The sequence below is a fragment of the Ursus maritimus genome, unplaced genomic scaffold (assembly GCF_017311325.1).
Source record: "Ursus maritimus isolate PB19 unplaced genomic scaffold, ASM1731132v1 scaffold_27, whole genome shotgun sequence".
Taxonomy (NCBI): Eukaryota; Metazoa; Chordata; class Mammalia; order Carnivora; family Ursidae; genus Ursus; species Ursus maritimus.
This window is the reverse complement of record NW_024425230.1, coordinates 30,631,175-30,651,150: the sequence shown is the minus strand read 5'-3', so window position 1 is coordinate 30,651,150 and position 19,976 is coordinate 30,631,175. Positions and strand designations below refer to the sequence as shown.

Here is a 19,976-nt window from a genome sequence, read left to right as displayed (position 1 = left end):
GGAATCCTGCCAGCTGGAAGAGAGTGTGGGTTTTTGGCCCATTACATTTTTTCCATCCTTCAGGATTCATCTGAAGTGCTATTTTTCCAGGCCCCTCCCACCCCTCACCGATGGACCTCAGCCAGGCCTGAGCCCTGGCTTTGGACATCCCAGAACGCTGTGGCTCCCTGAAGGCAGGGGCCTTGTCCCAGCCATGGCCGTGCTCCTGCCACACTGACTGCAGGCCAGGGTCCCCATGCTCTCTCCCAGGGGAATGGCACACCCAGGGCCCCACCGTGTACCCCCTCCCTCTTTGTAGACACCTCTCCTAGCACCAGACCTGCATTCCCACCTACCACCTGGAGGGCCTGCTGGCTTCTACACCCAAGTCCAAGGGTGAACTCAGCATCTTCCTCCTCAGAGCTGAATGGCACACTCAGAATTTCAATCACCTGGGCTCAAAACCTCAAAGCTATCCTCAGCTGCTTTCTCTTTCCTTCAGGCCCTGCATGCAGTGACAAGTCTTGTCTGGCGTCTTTTTCTTAAAGTAGGTTCCACACCCAGCGTGAAGCCCAATGCAGGGCCCAAATTCATGACCCTGAAATCAAGACCTGAGCTGAGATCAAGAGTTGGGGCACTTAACCAACTGAGCCACCCAGACACCCCTTGTCTAGAATCTTCTAGGATGGCTTCTATCTCTAACTGCTCTGTTTTAAACCAGTTCCTCACTGCTCCTCACCTGGACCCTTGCCCCTGCTGCCTGCCTGTCACTAGCCTCTTTCCTTCCAACTCACGCGATCGCTGGGTTATCTTTCCAAATTTTATGATGGCGTCACCCCTCAATTGAGCCCTCTTGGCAGACTCTCTATGGCTACAGAAGAAAGTTCAAGCTCCAAGGTCTGGCATCCCCTGCACCCCGCTTCCTCCTGCTTCCTACACAGCAGCCACCGGACACCCGCCCCCCGCTCTATCTCTGTCCACATTCCGGCTCCTCCTTCTGAGAACCGCCTCTGCCTCCTGAGCCCCCATCTTCTGAAATCTCCTCCTTCATCCAAGACCCAGTTTGACTGCCTCCTCCTCCGGGAAGTCTGCCTAACCATGCTGTGTATCTGGGAGCAGCTGTCACATCCTGCCCCTTCCGTCAGGCACCACCTAGCTCTCCTCTCAGCCTCCCAACAAATCACGGAGACTAGGACTCCAGGAATCCTTGTGTCTGAGACCGCAATGGGAGAAGGGAGCTCCCCCTGGGCTCCCGAGACAGCCCTTGGTCTTCCAGGCCCAGCCCAGACGACTGCTCCAGGTGACAGCGAAGACAATGAGACAAGAGGAGGACGGTGGCCAATGTTCTTTGGACACTTACTACATGCCAGGCACTAATCGGAGTACCTTCTATGGATTATCTCATTTAATCTCATAAAATCCCTGTGAGGGAGATACTATGATTGTGCCATTTTACAGGTGAGGAGACCAAGGCACAAGAAGTTGAGAAATTTGCTATATATGGTGGATCAAGAATTAAGCCCAAACAGCCTGCCCCTAGAGTCCTGCTTTTCCCTTATACAAGCTTTAGCTAAATCCTGAGGACGTTACCCTCCTGGAACCCCACATGCCTCCGTATCAGGGGTGGGGTCAGCAACCTCCCCCCCCTGCCACGCTGGGACCACTTCCTGCCTGTGCTAGGAATCTTTACAGGATCCTTTGAGCATCCTGTCATTTTCTGGCCATCCTGCCGCATCCATCTGCCGCCCTCAGGGACCCTGGTCGTGCTGGCACTTGGTTCACAGCCTTCCATTCCACTCCAAACCCTGCCATCGTCCTGGGTGACTTCCACTCCATACATCAACCCCAAACACCCAGCCCCTCAGTGGCTCGGTGCCCTGACTCTACTCACCACACGTCAGTCACCCACTCCTGCAGCGGGGGATGGACGATGTCACCCTCTCCAGTCGTTCCATCTCTCACCCCAACCTCCTTTCCCTCCAGCTCTTGTAGCCAGTCGTGCCAAGTCTATTCTGTAGTGTCTGTCCCAGGATCCGCGAGTCACAGAACCCTCCTGCCTCCTCCCCTCCCCCGGGACACAAGGGTCTGGCCCTTCCACCTCACCTGCCTGGCCCTTCTGGCACCCACTTCACAAGATCACGCCCTGGATCAGGGCCACCGTTCACCCTTTGCACGTTTCATGGCGACTGTGCAAAAAATCCCACAACCTCAGATTCGTCCTGTTAATATGAAAGCACCTTAGCTCTCGTGCCTCAATGTCCTCATCAGGGTTTCCGTACTCACCTGCCCTGCCTTCCAGGAGACCCTGGGAAACTTCCCTCACCATTCTCCTCCAGCAGCCACTTCAAAGTGTCTTCTCTCTCCTCAAAGCTCTAAAACCACTCTTCTACCCCCTGTCAGCAGACACCACCACCTTCTACCTCACAGAGAAAAGAGAAGCCCAGAACGTCCCCTTCCTCTTTCTGCCACCAGACTCCGACCCCGCTTGCCTCTCCCTCATCCCCACCCCCTCCTCCAGTTGCAAAAGCATCGGGGACCCCTCCACCTGCCTCTTGACACGAGTCCCCTCTGCCTCCCCAGGGACCATGACCCATAGGTTACCCCTCTTGTCTGTATCTTCAATCTCCCTCCCCAAGCGTCCTTGCCCATCAGCTCATTCTTCTAAGCTCCCTCCACCTAAAAAATAAAATGAAACCATTCCCGAATCCCGAATCCCTCTGCCTTATCTCTTTGCCCATTGGAAAGAAGCTTCCTGGGAGAGGCTTTCTCACTTCCATTCCCACTCCCCACACTCCTGCCGACCCCCGTAACTGCACAGTCCACAGGGCGCTTTGCGGTCTGTTCCTGGCTGACCCTCAGCATCACGTGATCCCGTGGGCCACTCTGCTGCGACTCCGGGTTTCCTCCCTTCTCTCTGCCTCCCTTCCCTTCCCCTGGAGGGGCTCCTCTTCCCCTGCGTGACCTTTAAGTGTGTTTGTTCCTTTGGGCCCTGGCCTCTTCTCTCTCTACACACTCTCCCCGGGTGACCTCGCCATCTGCCAAGGCCTCCATGATCCTGCTGGCCTTCAAACCAGACCTCTCTCTCGAGCTCCAGGCACGTGGGGTCACTTGCCGACTACACCTTGACACCTGCATGCCCCGCAGGCACCTCATTCTTGCCACGTCCAGATAGAACTAAACAGCATCCTCCCAAACTCTTGTGCTCCCAGCACGGGTTCCTCCAGGCACCCAATGCTCGATGTAGAACCCGGGGAGTTATCCTCTATCTCCCTCACCTACCAACACCCAGCCAGTGGGTCTGAGTCTCATCAGCACACCCCCCAGCCTACCCCGTGGCTTCCTACGGTGGGCCCCTGGCCTTTCCAGGACCCCGCATACTTCGGGGTCGCAGGTGGGCTCCACATCCTCCCAGCAATCCACTCTCCACACTTCGCCAAGCCCAGAGTCTTTCTGTGCTCCCAGCTTCACTAAGTCCCACTGTTGTCCCCCAGGCCCTCTGGACCTGGACTCTGCCTCCTTTCCACGTCTTGTCACCCTTCCTCCCCTCATCGCTCTGCTCCAGACATACTAGCAGCCTTCCGTGCCCCAAATGCACCACCCTTCCTGTCCTCTGGGCTTGCCTGCGTGCCAGCGTCTGCCTGGGACTCTTCTCCCCACCCCCGCCCACCCCAGGCCCCTCGGTTCAGAGGAGGCGTTGTTTCTTTGTATCCTAGGAAAGCTGGTTACGCGCTTCTTATATGCGCTGCCCTAGCATAGTATTTATCACACCATGACGAAATTGTGTGTTTGATTTGTGTGTTTATATCTTGCGGCCTACGAGACTCCCTGAGCTTGGCACAGCGCCTTTTACGCGGTGGGGCCTAATACACGTGTGAACAGGTGGGTGAAGGAAAGCCTGCGTGCCTCACCGACACGAAGCTGAGTGGTGGCCCAGCAGAAGCCGCATGAAATGGCAGCTCACTGAGACCCACGAGGCTTTCAAGAGGCCTTCCACTGATCTGGGTGGAACTTGTCCTGTCCAAACCCCCAAGACTCCAAGACTCCCGGGAACACCCATCAGAGAATGCCCCCCACCACCTGCTGTTGAAAACCATGGCGGAAAAGTCACAGAGAAGGATGGGCAGAGCCGGAGGGGGGGGGCAGGAGGGGGGAGTAGACAAATAAGAGACAGGCCAGGAGAAGCATGAGGGTTGGGGTTTATGACAGAGTGGGGTGGCAGAGGGGGCTGGTAGGGGGACACAGTGGCCTCAACCTAGACAGGTCTGTTTCCAGCCTGACCGGCACAGGCCCATGGTGGGAGAACTCGCCCTCATTAGGGTCCTGCCCTCTCAGTGGGGATTTTAAGGATTCTCCCTACTCCCCAAATAGGCGAAAAAGGCGGAGCACAGAGATCTAGGAGGTGGGGGAGGGGAGGGGGAAAGGCAAGGGTAGGAAGGAGAGAGTCGCACCTTCTCCTAGAATCCCCCTGTGTTGTCCCCACTTTGCAGACCCAGGATGAGTCTTATGTCCTCAGCCCTGCCCTGTGCCCCACAAGAGCAGAAAAGATTGCTCTTCCTTTTCTGGGATATGAACACAGGGCCCCGTGCTGGGAAGAGCCCCCTCACGCATGTCAGGAGACAGACACACACTGGGTCCTCGAGGAAACTCCTAGGCAGCCAGCATAAACATGCAAAAAGCCTGTTAGCACGATGGGGAGGTCAGGATGAGCAGATTTTTTGGAGGAGGGCGGTGACGAAGGAGGGAGGGAGGGAGGCCATTTGAAGGGCAGGTGTGCCAGGCAAAGGAGACCACGTGCTGGCCCACAACATACACGTGGGGAGCCACACAGGAGAGCCTCCTTCCTTGTCTTCCTCCCTCCGGATCGTCAAACTTGGATCTTCACCCTATCCCTCCCTGCCCCCTCCCTGCCCAGGCTCCTGCTCCGTGTTCTCTGAGGCAGAGCTGGGCCCAGCCCTACAGCTTCCCGGAGAAGCTGCTGGCTGCTTGGGAGCTGGATGGGGTCCTCCCTGTCTGTGCCCTGGAGCTGGCATTTTAGACTCCCCCTCCCCCCTCCGGCTGGAACTCCACACCCCACAACCTTCCAGAACCAGGCCGGGCCCACAGCTCTTGCCTCTGAAGGCATAACCCCCCATCCTCACTGCCCCCTCTTCTGGCCCAACCTCCCTGACTTGGGGTCTCCCCCCATAATGGATGAATTGCTCTCTTCCTCCCACCTGCCTCTGGCCACTAGGCTCTATTTTTAGCCCACCTCAAACTCTCTGACTCAGAATCACAGGGCTTCCAGGTAGCTGCTCCCTGGGCTGTCTGGGGCTGCCTCCGGAGCAGAGTCAGAGCCAAGGGCATCCAGTGCTTGCTTTATGGGTGGGGAGCCGGGACTTGGGTGTATTTTTATTTTTTAAATTGTCTACGTGACTTAAGAAAGAAAATTCGGTTTCGGTTTTGGTTTTGAAGACCCAAGAAAACCCGTTACCCCTGTCTCTTTGCGCAGTCCCTCCCGGTCCTGGGCTGAGGCCCTAGCCTTTCATCCTACAGCGAGGGTCAGTCTCGGCTATTCTGCCAGCAGAGGTGGGCTGAGGGCTGTCACTGATGGAATCTTCCCCCTTCTGGGATCTTTCCATCATACAGCACCGTGCTCTGCACGCAAATCACCTGGAGATTTTACCTAGACACAGCCAGGGGTTTACTAGGTGTGGGGCGGGGTGCCCTCTGCATTGCTAATAGGCTCCCTAGTGAGAGTGAGGCTGCTGGTCCAGGAACCACACCGGACCACACCGAGTAGCCAGGCTCTAGCAGACAGGTCGGGAATTTAGGCATTCGAGTGTCTAAATACCTGGCTGTGTGGCCTGGGACAGATCACTTAATCTCTCTGAGCCTGTTTTTTCATGCGCAAAATGAGAACATGAATCCCACCTCACAGGATTCTGGGGGAATTCAATGAGATATTTATAATATGCTACACAGTGTAAATACCCAGTATATGCTGGCTGTTACGTCACCATTATTATTCTTGTGACCACTAAGAGGCAGGTCCTGGCCCAAGGGCTCTGGGGATACGGACGTGTGCGGACCTGTCTCACCACAAGGAGCCCTCGATCTTAGGGACGGACAGACCCACCCCCAGAGGGGAGCTGATGATCCAGACCAGCTCCATGGACACATGAGCCATAAGCCAGTGGGGGTGGGTGGTGAGGGCATTGTCCGGCTCTGCCGTGTGGGCTGCGGATGGCTGGAGGGGAAATTCAGCAGGGCTTAGAATGTAGAGAGGAACAGGGAGCAGCACGGCCTGCTGGGGACGGAGGCGGCCTGAGTGTGTCCAGTGGTCAGGAAGGTCAGTGTCGCGGTGGAGGGAAGGAGGCCCGTGCTGCACAGCGGGACTCTAGGCCAGGAGCCTGAGAGGCTTGGGCGCTAGTTCCCTGTCCATCTCTCACCTGCTGTGTGCCCTGAACCAGGCCCTGCCCTCTCATAATCCTTTTCTCAGTTTCCCCATTGGTAAGAGAGGACGGAGCTGGACGATCTCTAAAGACACGCCAATTCCACGAGTCTCTGCAGTGCGGAGGCTCGAGAGGCCAGCCGAGGGCAGCTGGCCAGATGGAAAGCTCGCTGAGAGGAGAGCACAAACCGTAGAGAACTCCAGCCCCCTGTTCCCCCTCCCAATACCGGTCTGAAGAGAAGTCGGGGGCATCCTGAAACCAGACTGAGTAGTTGGGACTCTCCTGGGGCCGTGGGAGCCATGAAGGTTACAGAGGAGGAGAGTTCCCAGGTCGGGGGGCGGGGGAGGGAGGATTGTGACGGCACCTTCTCGATGGCGCAACTGAGCACGGCCCGGCCATGAGGAACACCAAGATATCAACCCATTGCTTCTCGGAAGAGCTGAGACTTCCTCTGTGCACGCACGGATACACTGATGTAAGAGTGAGCGCACGCACACGCATACCCCAACGTGTACAGCAGGGGTCATCTGCTCTATAGCGCCCCAAGATGCCAGGATGCTGTGTTCCCTCAGGCTAGTGGCCTAACCTCTCTGAGCTTCACCCCGCTGACAAGACTATCTGGGGAAAAATGGGGAGGCGAGGAGCAGCTGGAGCACTTCCCTGCCCAGCTTCCAGGAAACAAAGGCGCAAGCACAGCTGTCCCCACCCAGGAGACTGGAACAAAAATAGCATACGGCTGAGGAGTAGCGCGTGAGCATGACCTCAGGGGAACTGAGGTAGGAGAGCTCACCTGCTCCCGGAGGCGGGGGCCCCAGGGTGAAGGGCGAGAGCAGACGGAGTCAGGGCAGAAGGGGTGCTCTGATGAGGACGGACGGCGCGGGAGGGCCGCCCCAGAGCAGGGAGCTAAATATTGACTCTGGGAGGGTCTACGTGGCCCCCTTCTTGCTGGGATGGTGGTTCCCAGGAGGTGCCTGGGCTCTTGACAACACGAGCCAGACGGGACTCCGCTGCCTTCCATCCAGGAAAACGCAGTGTGACAAGACACGGAGAAGGGCCTTGGTCCCTGGGGTCCCGCCAGCCCTGGAGGTTTATGATTCTGATCGCTAACAGAAGAGGTAACGACTCCCTGGTGAGGGGCCCATCACACATGGGCTTGGACGGCAGGCTGGGGAGCGAGCATTTCACCCCCAGGCTGTGGGGAGCACCAAGGGGCCGAGGCAGATGTGGTGCAGTCAGAGGTGCTGGCGTGGCGAGGGCCTGAGCGGTGCCCAGCTCCCCGGCTCCTCAGTGACAGACGCTGAATCAATCTGGCTGCATCCCAAAATCACACCCCCCCAGGCGCCACACCGGCAGGCCCAGGCGTCCCTCGCGCAAAGCTCCCAGGTCACTCTGCGGCTTGCGCATTTCAGCTTCAGGCTCTGGGGGTCTTGCTAAAACCCAGCCCCTCTCTGGAAGCACCTTTCACTCTCGGATGAGGAAAGCAAGGCCGGGTGCTCCCAGCTGGGGGGCCAGAGCAGAGCATTCACTGGCCTCTTATTCGGCACCGGCCCCCTCGGCTCTGTCCCCAGAAGCTGGGGAGCAACACAGCGGGATGATGACTCCTCAGAGCCTGTGGGACAGGAGAACAGCTTGCCGCATTTCCTTCCCCTGCCAATTCCAAAGCCCACGGCGCTGCTGCGGGCCTGCGCCCCCAAGGACTCCTCCGGGCGCAGCTGTCGAGTATGACCCGCACTTGCCATGGATCCTCCCCTCTGAACTCTTCCGGGGCCAGGTCTAAGCTTCCAGGAGGGGACAACTGTGCCCCAAGAGAGATGGCTGGGAGGAGGTGGGGGCTGGTGTCCTTTGCCCAGAGGAGAAAAAAAAAAAAAAAAAGAAGCCTGCCATCCACTCACACACGGGCCATGATCTCATGAGGGGCCGGGAGTGCTCAGCAGACCACACACACGTCACACAACATACTGGGGAGCCTCCGCCCTGTTCCCCAGCACAAAGGGCCCGCAGAGCCCCCCTGCACAGAAAGAGGCCCATGTGTCAGGCGTTCCCGCTGGCCCACGAGCACAGGGGCTGCACAACTCTAGGATGGTGCCTGGATTGGCCTCTGCGGAGTCTCCAGAAGGAGGGAGGGAGGTTCTCATCAGCTCCACTCAGCAGCAGCGCTGTCCCTGCCCCGCTGGCTCAATTTGTACTAATGGGGTCAGGATTACGGGTTCAATACCTATTTGGGCAATTAGCTTTGCTCTCTTCTCAGCCTCAGACTGAGCCCTGACCCCAGACACTGAGACAGGAAAGGACTTTGCTGAGGTCAGACAGCGGAACAGGAGGAGGGGCAGGAGGGCAAACTCAGCGTGGGAGGGGTGGGCAGTCACAAGCTAGGAAAGCTCAGGATGCGAGAACCCGGGGCTCCAGGGTGGGCCGGCCCCAGAGCTGCACAGACAGGCCCCAGTTGCAGCATCTCCCCGGCTGGACCATGTTTCTTCTGAAAGGTGCGGATCGCCCTGATGAGGCCTGTGGGCTCGAGGGTCTTTCCTGTCCCTGCAGAAGAGAACAAGCACCCTGCAACCTCTGACGGAGTGTAGGTGGGAGAAGCTGGCTTTGGCGACGAGCGAGCGGCTGGGGACTCGCGTTGATCATTGACAGGGGCTGCTCTAGCCTACAACAGCAACTGCAGGGTAATTACTTCTGGGCTCCAGGCCACACACTCAGCGACATGAATGCGGCGGCAACACCTGCCTTCTGGGCGTAGTACAGCAAGAGAAGGGGGGCTGGGCAGCTGGGGCCAGGGCCAGGGCCAGGAGAGCTCCCTGGGCCACAGAGACCCAGGGAGACAGGCCAGGGAGACAGGCCAGGGAGACATGCACACACTTGCATATATGTACACATATTCAGACAGCATCAGGGTCAAGACCCAGGGCAGTGGGGTCACAGTCCTCAGGGGAGAAGCACAGAGCTCGGTAAGTACAAGTCCAAAGAGGCAGAATATTTGAGTAACCTGCCCTTAGTGCCTACCAACACCCACCCCAGCCCCTTCGTTCCATCTCCCAGAAATTACTCCCAAGAAAGTGTGCAGAATGCTTCTCTCCTTCAAATCCAGCTCAGATCTGCTTCCTCCAGGAAGCCTTCCCTGGCCATCAATCCGTACTGATCTACCCTAAGAGGAGCTGAAATCCTATTCTCTTCTTTGCCGGGTGGGTAGTGACCCCAGTCCTCCATACTGGGTGACGACAGTCCTGGAATGGAGCATCTGATCTTGGAGGGAGCATGACCCAACTCCCTTTAAGCTTGCCCCTCCCCAGGCCCAGAAGACAGTGTATTAGCCAGCCCCATGTTATGTATTAATTTCTGAAAGCCTCGTTCACGCAGACATAACACGTCCACCCACATGGATAAATGCTTAGACAGACACAAAATCATCAGCAGCCAATTATGAGGCCCCCGCAGCTGCCGTGAGCAGACCCGGAGGCCCCGCGGCTGGCTCCGCGGTGTGTGGAGCTGGGAGTGCAGTGGGGGGCAGGGAGTCCCTCCATCAAGCCAGCACACATCCCTGCCCAGCCCCGAGCACCGCTGTGTGGGAGCCACGAGCCAAGCCGGCTGCCTGGCTGGGAAGACAGACACCAGCCCCAAACAATGAGAGAGCAGAGCGGGGCGGGGAGCCGTCACGTGTGTTTGGTGGCTCCGGCGTCGGCAGCAGTGGCACTGTTGTTTATTTATAATTTGTACTTTACCTCCCAGAGAGGACCAGAAGCAGCTGGCTCAGATGCTAAGGGGTGTAGGAGCTCAGGGAGTTAAAGAAAAGGAGGGCTTCTTAAAGGGGAGGGCACAAGGTGGGGTGGGCCATGTGCCCACCTTGCCCCAAGCCCTGGTGCCTCGGGGAGGCACTGGGGTTGGCTCCAGGCTTTGTTTAAGGACTCTGGCTCCTGACCCCAGACCAAAGCCTTTTCTTGGTCTCACCAGTCTCACTCGGATCCTGGCCACAGTGTGGGCCTAGACTGTGGCCTCAGCTACAGACCTGACCCTGATCACACCCTGAGCCCCGACCCTGGACACACAGTCCAAACCGGGACTCCACTTCCTCTCTTCTCCGAAGGAGGCATGGATAGGCCACGTGACCACCTGTTTCCACTGGCTACCTGTCCCCTTTCCCTAGGCACCCTGATCACTCCTGTTGAAGAACAGACGGGTCAACAGCACCTGGATACGGTTCCAAAACCCCAAAGTCCTCCACGCCCGTCAGGACCCTGATCCGGCCTCCCCAGGAGCAGAGCAGCCCTCGAGTGAGGGGTTCGGGCAAGCACGACCTCCACCTCCAGACGCTGCATCTTCAGACATGGAAAGACTCCCTTCTCACCGATCAGCTTAAACTAAGAAGGGACTCAGAAAATACCTATCGCCTCAAAATTTGGGCATGGAGCTGGAGCAACGGAAAAAGCTCCAGTGTGGGGGCGCCTGGGTGGCTCAGGCGGAGATCCAGCCCCGCGTCGGGCTCCCTGCTCAGTGAGGAGTCTGCTTCTCCCTCTCCCTCTGCCCCTCCTCGTGTTCGCTCTCTCTCAAATAAATAAATTAAAAATCTTAAAAACAAAACAAAACCGCTCCAGTGACAAGACCATTCAGGACCTCTGGTTGGGGTCTAGGGATAGACTGTGGATTTTAAGATCTTTGCAGCCAGATGTTACATAACCTCTGGGTTCTGATTTCATCTCTGACGTAGACTTATTCTACAACCTTGGGCCAGTGGCTCCCCCTTTCTGGTCCTCTGCTCCCCTTTGATAAAATGAAGGTTTTAGGCCAGGGGCTGGCTAAGGCCTGTCCAGATGTGGTGGGCCGAGGCCTATTAAATCTCCTGAGCCAGCTCAGCCCTCCTCCCCACAGCCCCTCCTCACGAATCATGGGTGGCCAAACATTATCAGCAACGTTTTCATTCTCAGGAGAATGTTTTCTCGAACTACTTTTGTAATTCAGCTTTTTAAAGCTAACGAAAAAGAAGGAGGAGGAGACAAAGAGGGATGAGAATGTGTTTAGAATCCTCAAGACCAGGTTCAAAGGGCGGTTCTAGAACTTCCTTACTGCACGATTTAGGGGAAATCTTTCTCTTTCTCCCATCGGAGACTCAGTTTCTCTATCTCTAAACTGGAGATAACAGAACTATTGTCCAGGCCACCACGAAGAGTAAATAAAATACGAGATATAAAGCTTCTACTGTTCTGGTACGTGGTACAGATGGTTCATAACGGTGGTTACTGACTGGAAATCCACCTGGCTCCAGTCTCTATCGGGCTGAATCGAGGGTTGTCAACTCGGAAGCCTACAGGGCTCATCAGCTCGGGGTGCACGAATGACACGGCTGGGTATGGGACTTTAGGGACAGTGGGCAACCGGAGAGCAAACGCCACATCAAACGGGGCAGCCTCTCGTCTGCTCCAGCTGCCTGCTATGGTGTGGGCACGTGGGGCCAGAACTGCCAGAGTTTCCGGTTTTTCAGAGGAAGCCCGAAAGCCAAATTTTTATGTCACATCTTTCCATTTTAAAACACTGTCTCAGATTTGTTATGACACACTCTGCTGCCCAAACAGAACACATCTGGGTGCTGTATTTGGTCCACGGGATGCTGCTTAGCAACTTCTGATCCAAGTACTGCTGTCTCATCTTGAGCACCCTTGGTGACAGGGAGCGCACCCTCTCTTTGTGCCGCTTCCACCCCGATTCTGGGCAGGTGCTGATGATGAAGAGTGCCTTTGAGTGGCCTCCTAGGCTTCGGAATCACAGATATCCAGGGCCCTGGCAATGCTCTCTCAGTAAAGCCTGGCTGGCGGGGAACATCCTCTCCAAAGCCAAGGCAATGCCCCTGCCCTCCCCATGGTCCGCTCTGGCTGGGAAGCGTGGATTCTTCAATATCCCCTGAGCCCAAGCAGGACCGCCTGGCCGGCCTTAGTAGCCCTTCTATTAATTAGCAACTGGCAGTCGCAGCTTGGTAAGAGTCCTTGAGCCAAGGGGTGTATGCGCTGGAGCTGGCTGCCTCCTTGCTTATGTGACGGTCCCCTCCTCCCCGCCAGGGCCAGCTGGGACTGCACCTTCTACTCTGGGCAAATTCCCCCAGGATAGCCAGTGTTGTGACAAGGGGCCACTCCACTCAGGCTGCTATGACACTGTCAGCTCTGTCACCTGTATGTAGCCTGCTGCCTTCCAGGGTGGGAGGGGGCAGAGAGAAGTGACAGGCAAGTCCAGCCCACGGACAAGGCTGCTAGGCATGGTGGGGGGAGTGGAGGGGGCCATGAGCTTCAGACAATCCCCACCCCCCACAACAACCTCAGGGTGCCAAAGCAGCTGCTTCTCCTGGATGTCTCTTCCTCTTCCCAGGCAGCCACAGTCAGGGCCACCTCACACCCACTCTCCTGCCCTGGCACCTCTGGACTCTCTGGCTGACCTCTATTCCTTCCCAGAAACCTCACTGCAGCACAGCGGTCGCTGCCCTCCCTGCCCCCGCTCCTCCAGCTGGACCCACCCCTCTGGCCCTTTGAATGGGAGAGAAGCCACCCAAGCAGTGGGACAGGATGGATTCGCAAGGGCCCTCTGGCCTCCTGGCCTCCCCCTGCTCACCCCACCCCATCGACCAGCATCCAGGGCCAGCAGGGTCCAAGCCGCAGTGCAGGAGGGGAGGAAGGCTGGGAACCCAACACCCTCAAGCGTGCGGCTGACCTCTGTGGCTAAGGGTTACTCAACCCGGTTCACAGAATTCACCCTGCTGTGCTCAGGGCTAGAGGCCAACAGGAGAAGACAGTCTCTCTGCCCTCAGGGAACTCAGGGAGCCCAGGCTAAGATGAGAACATACACATGACCTGAACCCCAGTCCTCCAGGCTTGGCTCTGGGCTGGACCCCAGCAGCAGCATCGCCTGCACCCATATCAGAAATGCAGAGTCTCAGACCCCACCCCTAATTCTGACCTAATAAGTCAGGATCTGGATCTGTAGTTTCACAAGATCCCCAGGCGACTTGGATGACATGACAATGTGAGAAGCGCCGCATTCGAACAAACACAGAGCTCCATCCAAATGCCCTGAGGTGGTCAGGCAGGGGACAGACGGATGATGGTGGCCGTGTGGCCCGAGAGGGCATCCCAGAAGACCCAGGGGCCTGAAAGCAGGGGAGAGGAGGGCAGATGGATGGGCAGACAGACAGGCAGACAGCCCAGCACCATGTGAGGCAGGCCACCTGACAGCCCAAAGCCTCACAGCAGCTCACAGCAGCTAAGGGAACAAACGGGGGCAGGGCTGGGCAGGGCAGCAGCCCCCAGCCTTGTCATGTAGCAGTCAGACCACGAACGGAAGCCTTGCCAGGGAGAGAACCTGGAGCCCCAGCCTCCCCACCCAGGTGACGCAAGGGGCCCGGCCCCATGGGGCTTCTGCACATCCCGCATCCCGGGAGCACCTTGGCCCTGAGGTGGGTGCTGGCCTTTGCCACCAGCCCAGTCTTACCAGGACGAGCATGTCCTCATCTCTGGAGAATCCTGCTGCCCACTGTGCCAGCTGACAGCACCGCCCCCCGCAGCTCACCTTGGAATTCCCCTCTGCACCAAGGCGCCCTTCCCCCTCCCCTGGCGTCGCAAGGCCTGCAGCATCTTGGGCCTGGCTTTCTACACTACAACAGATCGAGTGAGCCCCCCTACTCCTGAGAGCAGAAGCAGCATTCTGGGCAATGGCCTCCAGGAAGCCCCCCCCCCCCGCCCCACCACCCAGCCCGGCTGCTCCCTCCTTCCTCCTCACCTCCTCCTGTGCACAGTCTGGCCCCTGGTTGAAGGGGAGAGAGCTGGGTGCGGGAATGAGGAAACAGAAAAGTAACTAGTCCCCAGACTGCCTCCTTCGGCATCTAAGTCAGCTCCATTTCCATGCCCATCCTGCCAGCAGCGGGAGGCCCAGGCCTCTGGGTACAGGCTGCCCCAGGGAGCGCTCGATCTAAGAGGCTAGCACCTGCCCCTGCCAGGCCAGGCACTCTTTTCTGGGATGGTCTAGATAGAGCAGGGTTCACAACCTAGATGGTCTTCAACTTAGGCAGTCCACAGACCCCAGAAACTGAGTGTCATATTGTGTCTGGATAGACGCGCATCTTTCTCGATAGACACTCTATAGTTCCCTGCACGTTCTCACTTAGGTCCCTGACACGGGTTCAGAACCACGGGTCAGAGCCAAAGACAGAGGCCCATGTGGTCCCCCCAGGACTAAGGGAAGGAGGCGGTGAGAGTGGGGGTGGTGTGGCTGACAGCAGCATCACTGGTCTCGGACAGACCACTGGAGCTGCTTCCCTCTACAGGGTGACCACAGGTATACAGGTCTGACGTGGGCAACAGGATTCCCATTTTCCTAGGTGGGAAAACTGAGGCTCAGAGAAAGCTCATAACCCAGGCAGGGCAAGGGATGTGAGGTGGGCAAAGGCAGGGCCAGGGGCCCAGGGGGCCGGCACCAAAAGTTAGGGTTAGGTCACCCTTGGGACTTATCAGGCCACTGGCCCAGGTTCCATGATTTCAGAGTTCAGTGGTTTCTGTCCCAAGGAAAGGACCTTTAGGGCATTTCTTCCCTTCCCTTCTTCACAGCGTCAGAAAGCTCAGACTAGGAGAGGGAGGAGCAGAGGGATGAGAAGGGCCAAGCTTCTGTCTGCCTCCACTCTCGAGGCCAAGCTAGAGTTTGGGGCACAGGAGTACTCCATCACTGACTTCCTACATGGGGACTGCCCTGCCAGCCCCCAGGTCCACCCACACAGCTCAAGACACCTGCTCGGACAGGCAGCTAGCTATACACACACCCAGGCAGACCCCCCGAAAGCCTGACACTTAAAAGCCTGACAGGCTTCTGGGCACAAAACCAGGTACATGACCCTCGGGTCCCCTCTTCCTTTCCTCTTTCTTTGGAAAAACACTATGTTTGATTTGTTCCGGGTTCCCACTGCCAAGCTCGGCTTCCAGAACATGGCTCATGTGGAAGGAAGGACACATCCAGGACCCAAGAGCCCAACCAGCCTTGGGCAGGAGCCTGGGGAACTGTGTTTCCCGGCCTCTTCCCTTACCAAACCTTAAATATAAGTTTCAAAGGGCAACTGAGAAGTGGAAGGGGGGGCCAGACAAGCCTGTAGAGCCTGGAGGAGACCTGTGATAGCTGGGGGCATGGTGAGGAGAACCACAGGCAGCCCAGAAAAGCCTCTTATTAGCCATGGCCCAGGTTCTGCAGGTCCCTCGGCGGGTGGTCCACTCTGGCCCTCGGAAAAGGCACCCAACCTTCCTCCCCCAGGAACGGGAGATGCCGGAAGCAGCCCATGACAGCGAGCCCTGAACTCCAAACCACAAACTCAATCTATCATGCTTTGCTGGCGATTCTTTATTAAACCAATTCTGTTGGATCAATGCTTCCTGCCCGTCAAAATGATGAATAAATCCTCAACTGGCCTGAACAGTGCTTGCAGAAGCTCTTCTGAAGGCTGAGCTGGGCAGCAGGGATTGGCTCCATGCAGAGACCCATTGGTCAGTGGCTGGAACTCAGCGTGGGGTGTTGGTGGGGGTGATGCCAGTCCGAGTGGTGGGTTTCCTAAGCTTAGAAGACTCAGCCAGGCCATTGCCTCTTTGACCTTGTGCAGATGAGACCAGCTGTTCTGGCCTAGAGGTTTGACCACTGGCCCTCCAGACATGCACAGATGGTCTTTTCTTGGATTTCTTTTTTTACACTCCACCCAGCCCCAGAGATGTGAGCTTCCAGCTACCTGTCTCTGATGCTTGTGGTACAAACACAGACTCAAAGCCCAGTCCGACCCTTACCCTGTTGCCCATTTATCAATCTCGCTGCGTCCACCCCTCCTGATGCCCGCCGCCACCATCCCCTCCGCCATGTCCTGGGCAGCCTGCAGTTAGTGAGAGAGTCTGCAGCAGGGGGACTGCAGACAGACATGCCAAGATGGGCAGAGGAAGATCGGGAAGGCGGGGATGTTCCCATTGATGCGATCCACCCAGTCCAAACCCTTCACCATCGAGGGTAAGGAGGGACTGGGAAGGCAAGGCCCAGTTCCCAGAAGGTCCTCGATCAAAGCCTGTTGTCTGTGGAGGCCTGGCACCCCCCATATCCCACGCGATGGGGTTGGCGAGGAGAACACTGACCGGGGGCTCTCAGACAATGAAAACAGCAGAGAGACGAGCAAGGGAAGGGGGTCCCTCACCACTCTCAAGTGGTTGATACTGGCCCAGCCCACCTGCTACCACTTCCAGGGAGTTCCGAGGGAGGAGGAGAAGCCCAGGACACCCAGAGGGTGCAGGAGATACACCTCCTGCCCAGTCCTTCTTGCTCAGGCTGGGAGCCTTAAGTCCTGGCACTGACCGGGGGGGAGGCCACACTTCAGGAACCTGGTCCTGGGGAGCGGCCACAGTTCCCAATGGGAGGGTCCCACATTTGCTCACACAGCTTGAAGACTGCGCTTGTCTGTTTAGCCTGTGGCCTCCCACACTCTCTGGAATGGGAACCCTCGATAAGAGGGTTACGAAGAGCAGTGCCTCAAAAAAAGAAAAGGGGGTGTGGGGGGCCTCGGGTCACCACCATTATAAGCCATCGAGTGTTGCCTGACTGGTCACTCCCAGCACAAGAAATCTCTCTCATTGGATGGAAAATGGCTTTGCTCTCATTACAAACCTAGCTTCCCTGGAGTTTGCAAAGAGGGCTCTGCGTTGGCAAAATGCTTGTTTATATTGGCAGGCAAGCCGGGTAGGCAGGGAAGGGAGCTAAACAGGGGGCAGGGCTGAGAGAGAATGAATTAGACCCAGCTTTAAAGGGTGAACGCTTTTCAGACCCTCACTCCAGTCCTGTGTATCAGGAAAACTCGGGGGGTGCTGGGGGGCCCCAAGCTCTTGACTGGGGTGGGGGGCATCCCTTATTTCAACTTCAGGGGCAATCACTGATCTCCTGTTTTGCAGATACCCCGCAGGCCCGGAGCTATCTGCTCCTCAGGGGCATCTGACTCAGGTGATGGGGGAGGGGGCAGGGTCCCTCTCCCTCACTGGCAGTCACACCGTTTGTCTGGGGACCTGTGACTGACCCAGGAGAGTCCCGGTAGCTACTGCAGCTTGGGCCTCTGGGGTGAGGATGGGGCACTGGATGTGCTTGGGGTCACAGGACACCAGGCATCTTCCCTGACCACTATGAACAAGGTCATCCTGTCCCGCTAGTCCGGAGGCCAGGTGCCCAGGATGCCTGCTCTGGCCCACCACTTGCCACGAGGGTCTGGACCAAGGGTTAAGGTAGGCATGGAGGGCTTTAACCCTGGACCTCAGTCCTCTAGGGGCCCAGATCCACCCCCCCCCCCCAGCTGCAGCTTCCCAGGGCACCAGAAGGAGATGCTAACATTTGGGGTCAGTGCCCAAGGAGCTGGCACCTTTGCCACGAGGTCTGTCTCCCTTCATGGCCCTGCTTGTCAGGCGGAATGACCTGGAACTGACTCCAGGATGGCCGCCCTGACTCCGCAGCCCAGCACAGGGAGGTGGGATGTGTGGCTTAAAGTGGCAGAGCCTACTCCCGGCTGCCTGCAGGGCTAGGCCAGGCTCCGAACGCCTTTTCAGCCTGCCTCTAATGTGGCCCAGACCCCAGGAGGGCGAGGAACACAGAAGAAAGTTCCCAGCGCGGTGCGGGAGGAGGACTGGGGGTGTCTTGGTGCCTAGAGGCGCCCCACTCCTCTCGGAGCTCCCCGCGCGAGGAAGGAAAGTTAACTCCGGCTGAGAGGCAGGGCTGAGAGAGGAAGCATGCCTGCGATCGCTCAGGGAACCCACAGGATCGCGTCGGCCTCCTTACCTGAAGTCGCTGTAGGGGTGGATAATCCAAAATCCGGCCGACTTCACCCTTTCCTGCTCGCGCTCCACGGCTTTCTGGCTGCCGAACATCCTCAGGGAGAATTTGTTGACGCCGGGCTGGAGCATTGCCCCGAACTGGCGCTGCATGAAGCCGGCCTGGCCCAGGCGCACCTCGGCCTCTGGGAGGATCTGGTCGCCCGCGGCCGCGCCTCCCTCCACTTTGATAGCGGTGTCCACCGAGGGCTGCTCACAGGAGGCGGAGGCCGGCTGCTGCGGCTGCTGGGGCGGCGGCGGCGAGGCTGCGGGCTGAGCCGAGGCGCCGGGGCGCTCTGGCTCGGCCGCCAGGCCCGGGGGCGTCCTGTCCTCGCCGGGGGACGCGTCGCCCTCGGCGATGAGCCGCCGCTCCTCCGCGGAGTCATGCAGGTGCCCGTGACTGCTGCCGCCCCCCGCTCCGGAGCCGCCACCGCCGCCCCGGCTGCCCAGCGAGGCCAGGCTCCCGCGGAAGCGCCTGCAATCGCCGTTGGTGCTGGACTTGCCCGCACCGCGGGCCGGCCCCTCGCCGTCCGCCGCCCCGAGGGCCGCGCCCCGGGGCTCGGTGCCGCCCGCGGCCGCCGAGGGTGAGGGCGAGGGCAGCGGCCGCAGCCGGATGCTCCTGCGGCTGGGGTCCTGGCGGCCCCCAGCCCCCTCCTCCTCGGCGTCCTCTTCCTCGTCCATGATCCACGCCTTGGCCCCCACCTGCTGCGGAAGGCTGTAGAGCCGCTTGCGCATGGACGGCGGCAGCTTGTCCATGGCGCCAGGGGCCGGGGCCCGGCCCGGGCAGGGGCGCGGGTGCGGCGCCGCCGACCGGCTCCAGGTCCGCCCGCCGGTCAGTCCGCCCGCGGGGACGCGTCCTTCGCCGCCGGCTCCGGGCCGCCTCAGGCGCCCATGCTGGGGCAGGCTGGGTGCCGCGGGGAGGCTCCCTGTCCGGCTCCGGGTCCCCGGACTCGCCGCGCTGCGCCTCCTCCCGGGCCGGGCTGGGCGCGGGGACCCCGCGCTCCCTCCCTCTCTCCCTCCCGCGTTCGGGGGCGCGGCGCGCGGCCCGGCTCCAGGCGCCCCGCCCCCGCGGGGAACAATGGGCGCGGGTAGAAGCGGCGCTGCGGCCGCGGCGCTCGGAGAACCGCTCTGGAGCGCAGAGCGCACGACCGGCGCGCCTCCCGGGCGTGCGTCCCGCGGGCCGGCGTGCTGTCAGTCTGTCCGGCCGCCTCGGCTTTGTGGCCAGCCACTCGCGAGCTAGCCTCGCCTCCTCTGGCCGAGCTCGGCCGGCCGGTCCCGGGGCTCCCGCCGCAGCCGAGCGGAGCCCAGCGGCCCGCCGGGCTTACATCAGCGGCCGCCTCCCTCGGAGCGCCCTCCGGCAGCGCTCGGCTCCCGCGCCCCGGAATATTCATGAAGACGCCGCAGCTCGCGGGTTGCCATAGGAGCGGCTCCCGCAGCCGGGCCTGCCTACCTGGGCTTCTTAAAGGAGCAGCCGCGCGCGGGCCGGGGGCCGGGAGGGGGGCGGGGGGCGGGCCCCGCGGGGGCGCAGGGTGGACCCTCACCAGACCCTTAGGGGCTGGGGGGAGAGGAGTCCTTAATCCTACACCCTCAAATACCTTTCCTTGGCCAAGGCTGGGAGCACGCCCCAAGTCTAGGATTCCAGCTTGGGTTGCGAATTTCCACCCCAAGACTGGGCGGGGGGAAGGGGCGGGGGACGGGGTTTCCCGATCTCTCCTCCGAGCTCTAGGCT

The 19,976-nt window shown here is 59.2% G+C and overlaps 1 protein-coding gene across 1 annotated transcript in view; it reads right to left on the bottom strand.

Annotated features, from left to right (window-relative positions):
- Positions 1-19,003, bottom strand: part of HCN4 (hyperpolarization activated cyclic nucleotide gated potassium channel 4) — a 40,672-nt gene extending 21,669 nt beyond the window's left edge. The window contains exon 1 of the mRNA XM_040643016.1: positions 18,216-19,003. Within this exon, the coding sequence (XP_040498950.1) occupies positions 18,216-19,003 (788 nt within the window). The remainder of the gene's footprint in view (positions 1-18,215) is intronic.
- Between the last annotated feature and the right edge of the window lie 973 nt (positions 19,004-19,976).